Source organism: Aplysia californica, unplaced genomic scaffold (genome assembly GCF_000002075.1).
Source record: "Aplysia californica isolate F4 #8 unplaced genomic scaffold, AplCal3.0 scaffold00137, whole genome shotgun sequence".
NCBI lineage: Eukaryota > Metazoa > Mollusca > Gastropoda > Aplysiida > Aplysiidae > Aplysia > Aplysia californica.
The window spans coordinates 68,817-72,785 of record NW_004797407.1 but is presented as its reverse complement, the minus strand read 5'-3'; the positions used below and the strand labels follow the sequence as shown (position 1 = coordinate 72,785).

At 42.3% G+C, this 3,969-nt stretch overlaps 1 protein-coding gene across 1 annotated transcript in view; it reads right to left on the bottom strand.

The window, feature by feature from the left end:
* The window catches only part of LOC101846282, a 17,435-nt gene extending 13,856 nt beyond the window's left edge, over positions 1 to 3,579 (bottom strand). The window contains exon 1 of the mRNA XM_005096762.3: positions 3,279 to 3,579. Coding sequence (XP_005096819.1) covers positions 3,279 to 3,395 — 117 coding nt within the window. The 5' untranslated portion in view covers positions 3,396 to 3,579. The remainder of the gene's footprint in view (positions 1 to 3,278) is intronic.
* Positions 3,580 to 3,969: the final 390 nt, after the last annotated feature.

The following is a 3,969-nucleotide window of genomic DNA, read 5'->3' as shown; positions in this document are numbered from 1 at the left end:
GGGACCTCTTGTTTTCTTTAGGAGAAGACACTTTAAATAAACCAGTGGGTCAGGCCTGTGGTGTTCATGAAGATTGTTTTACAAACAGGTGTTCTTTGACCATTGACTCTTGTAAGTGGTATTGAAGGCTGTAATTTCTCCTTGGGTTTTCACTTGCTGTGTAAGATCTCTTTTTGTCTATCATGTTTATCGTGGCATATACGTAGGCTCTCTTTTCTTTCCAAGAGAGTAACCAGTGATGTCATTGCATTTTGTACCAACCAGTTTACAACTGCAAAGGACGTTGAGTTGACATCCTGCTCGCTTTGTGCCTTGACATGACGTGTAGAGGCATCCCCAGTTCTTTCAACCTCTTCTTTTTGTTACCCTTTCAATCGTTTTCATGCCGAGTCCTTTTTGCAGAGATCAAAGGCAACATAACTGTTGTATTATCAGCTGATGTGACATTAGCCTGGTCACGTTGATCCCTTTCCATTGCGCTGAGGGTCAGAGGTGACGCAGCAAGCGTGGCATCATCTTATTGAATGTTCTAGCGGCATGTAAGTTAAGGTTTGATATAAAGATAAAGCCTTATGTTATGACACTGAGAAAATAATCTACACTAAAACACAAACGAAATGAACTTTGAAAGAAATTCGAAAGATGTTTCAGGAGGTAATGACTGCAATAAACACTATAAAGAAAAGCACTTTAAAAAACAACGATCGTTGGGGGCAGACGGTGTGCTGGACAGGTCCCACATTTTTTTTTCTGAGTGAGTAAAGAACGAGAAGCTACCGACAAAGTCCGGAGACGAGTCGAAGCTGGGGTTAGTCGGTAACGTAGCACGTGGCCGCTCATTGTTAGCGCGACAAAAACAGTCAACCCTCATTCCCTCCCTCGCAGGTGGGATAGTCGGAAACATCGGGCTAAAATCCGATGGATGCCGGGTTATACGGTTTTATTTCTAATGTTTTAAAGACATTTCTAGACAAAATTTAGATCTGACTATGAGTGAGCATATGAAATAATAATAATAATAATAATAATAGATCGCATTTGTATAGTGCATATCCCCGCTCAACAGCAGGCTCTATGCGCTTTACACTATATTATTACCCCAGCAGACCATAGTACACTCCGAAACATTCTCAGCTTCCCGGGAAGCATACAGTGCGAGCAGCCGATTAAGCGCTCAAACACAAACAAACTGACAAGATCTTTCGCTGTCTATAGCCGGGTACCCATTCCCACCTGGGTGAAGTGAGGAAAATTCGTGTAAAGTGCCTTTCCCAAGGACACAACGGCGGGCCCTTGACAGGATTCGAACCCACGACCTTACGGTTGCGAGTCCGAGAGCCTAAGACAATTTGCTATCGATAGAGCCAATAAAATTTTTTTTGACATTTTGTGGGTTAGTCGGATTTATCACCAGGCCGACGATATATACAAATACAATTAGGGGAAGGCCGTTGTTATTCGGACTCGAGTCCGAATAACATTTTTTCATATTCGGACTCGAGTCCGAATAAAAAAATTTCTTATTCGGACTCGAGTCCGAATATATGGAAAAATGTTATTCGGACTCGAGTCCGGAAAAAAGGAAGTGTCTTCGTTCTATAGATCTAACGTTCAGTGCTTCCAATTTTCCGCCATTTTTAGTTTCCCCCACACCTCATCTGCCGATCCAATGCCCGCCGCCTCATTGATACGCCCCCCCCCCCCCCCCGTTTCCCACTTTCTTTGTTGTAGAAAAAGGTAAAATTGAAGATAAGCAGACCACCTGGCACCTGCATATTATGAGCTGTGTAAAAAAAAAAAGACCGATTCGTTCAAATACACAAGCCTGTGTCATATCGATTGTTTACCAAGAAAAAATTGTGTTGCTGTGTAGAGCTGAGCATACGGCAACTTTTGATTCCACAGACCAGCGCACAATTCATTACGTAGATCTACGTCAAGACTAGCTTATTATTGTAATAATGATCAGTTGCCGGTGGGAAAAAGACTGACGCGTATGCGACGTTCAAAGCCCAGACCGATAGTGCCCACCACCCTCCCCGACACGCACACAGCCAAACGTGTGCAGACCGCCCATCCGACCCCGTCACACGCTAACGAGCCATCTTTAATTGCTTCTGATGACCTCACATTTATTAGAAGCGCTCTAACTTTTCAGGCTGGCCTCAAATTCATCATAAGATTAAAGGAAGTGGCTATTCTCATCCGGGGTGAGAATAGAAAAACGATCTACCTCTCACCCCGGGTGAGACTTGCCAGCGTAGGCTATTCTCACCCGGTGCGAAACAAGACCTGCTTTTCCTCATTTTGGAATACTGTCTATCGGTGTGGATGATCAAATTGATAAAAGCCAAGAAAAAATTACGTTATAGCACAAAAGTAAGCTAATTTAATCGTCTTCAAAGATGCTATGGCTATTTCACTGTTCGAATCGAGCCGAACTACGCGGGTCGCCATTTTGTTTTGCCCGGAAGTTCTCCTAAGATCTACTCCTCCCCTCTCTCTCTCTCTCTGTCTCTTTCTGAATACTGTCTATCGGTGTGGACGATCAAATTGACCAAAACAAAGTTAAAAAATGATGTTAAAACACAAAAGTAAATTAATCTGGTTGTCTACAATGATGCAACGGCTATTTAACTTTTCGAATCGAGCCGAACAACGCGGGTCGCCATTTTGTTTTGACCGGAAGTTCTCGCGCTACTCCTCTCTCTCTCTCTTTCTCTCTCTCTCCACTGCCCAAAGTCACTGACAAAATTGTACGCTTTTAGTAGGCTACAGTTGTAATGGAACGTTTGTTCAAGGCACAGAATTCTACAATTTTTCTGTTATCACAGTGTAGAATTCTGTGGTTTAGGGTGAAAGCAAAATTTGTTGGCCTAGATCTAGGCTATAACGGTGAACGCGCACCGGGTGAGAATAGCCAAAAGACTCGCCTGCACTATTCTCATCCCGGGTGAGAATAGAGGTGGCCAAGATTAAAACTCGGCTCCTGCACAAAACGCCTTTTTGCCCAAAGTGATCCCGGTCTCTACCCAGCCTGAGGCGAGTCACGAGTGAGGCAGGACAGGAAGCCGGATTCACGAGTCACAGGAAGTCGGAAGTGATGTCATGCTGGACAAGAATCAGACTGTCCGAATAACATTTTTTCATATTCGGACTCAAACTGTCACAGAAGCTCCAGCTATTGTGAACAAATCTTACCTTGTCACCAACAAAACAAAGTTTAAAAAGCGTACACACTCAACCTAAGTAGCCTAAGGATTCATCCACACCCGTACCTTGCGAACAGACTGTTTTGAGCCACACAACTTGCATTTCCATTTGTTAGTTTTCGTTACTTGCAAGACTTGAAAAGTATTACAGTCTGCACACTGCAAGACATGAAATTCAACCATTTTCCGAAGAAAACAACTGTCTTACTTCTAAGTTTGAAGTTTGTATTATTTTAGCATAATAAAAATTGAATATTATAGAAATCCAACTATTCTAGATCTAGATCTAGATCTAGATCTAGATCTAGAGCTAGAAAAATCTATCTAGAGTACATCTAAAAAAAGGCCTATTTTGCCGTTGCCCGCCGGAAAAAGTAAAAGAGATTCTTGTACTCGGCTGGATGGCAGCACAAGCAGTTTCATGATACTGGACTCATCGGTTTATAATTAATTGTTAAGTTCGTACATTTATTTGGCTACATGTATTTATAATTTATTTTAAAAGATTTAATTACTTCAGCCTGTGCCTCCTTTCATGCTTACTTTTGATTCAAGATTATAATAAAAGCCTCATTGTGTTACAATTATTGACTTTCCTGTTTTTAAGTATGTGACATCCTCACATCCTCACGAGCAAACCACCCCCACCAAAAAAAAAAAGAAAACACAAATCGCCGTTAGCAGACAAAACTTTAAGTGTGTGTGCGTGTGTGTGTGTGTGTGTGTGTGTGTGTGTGTGTGTGTGTGTGTGTGTGTG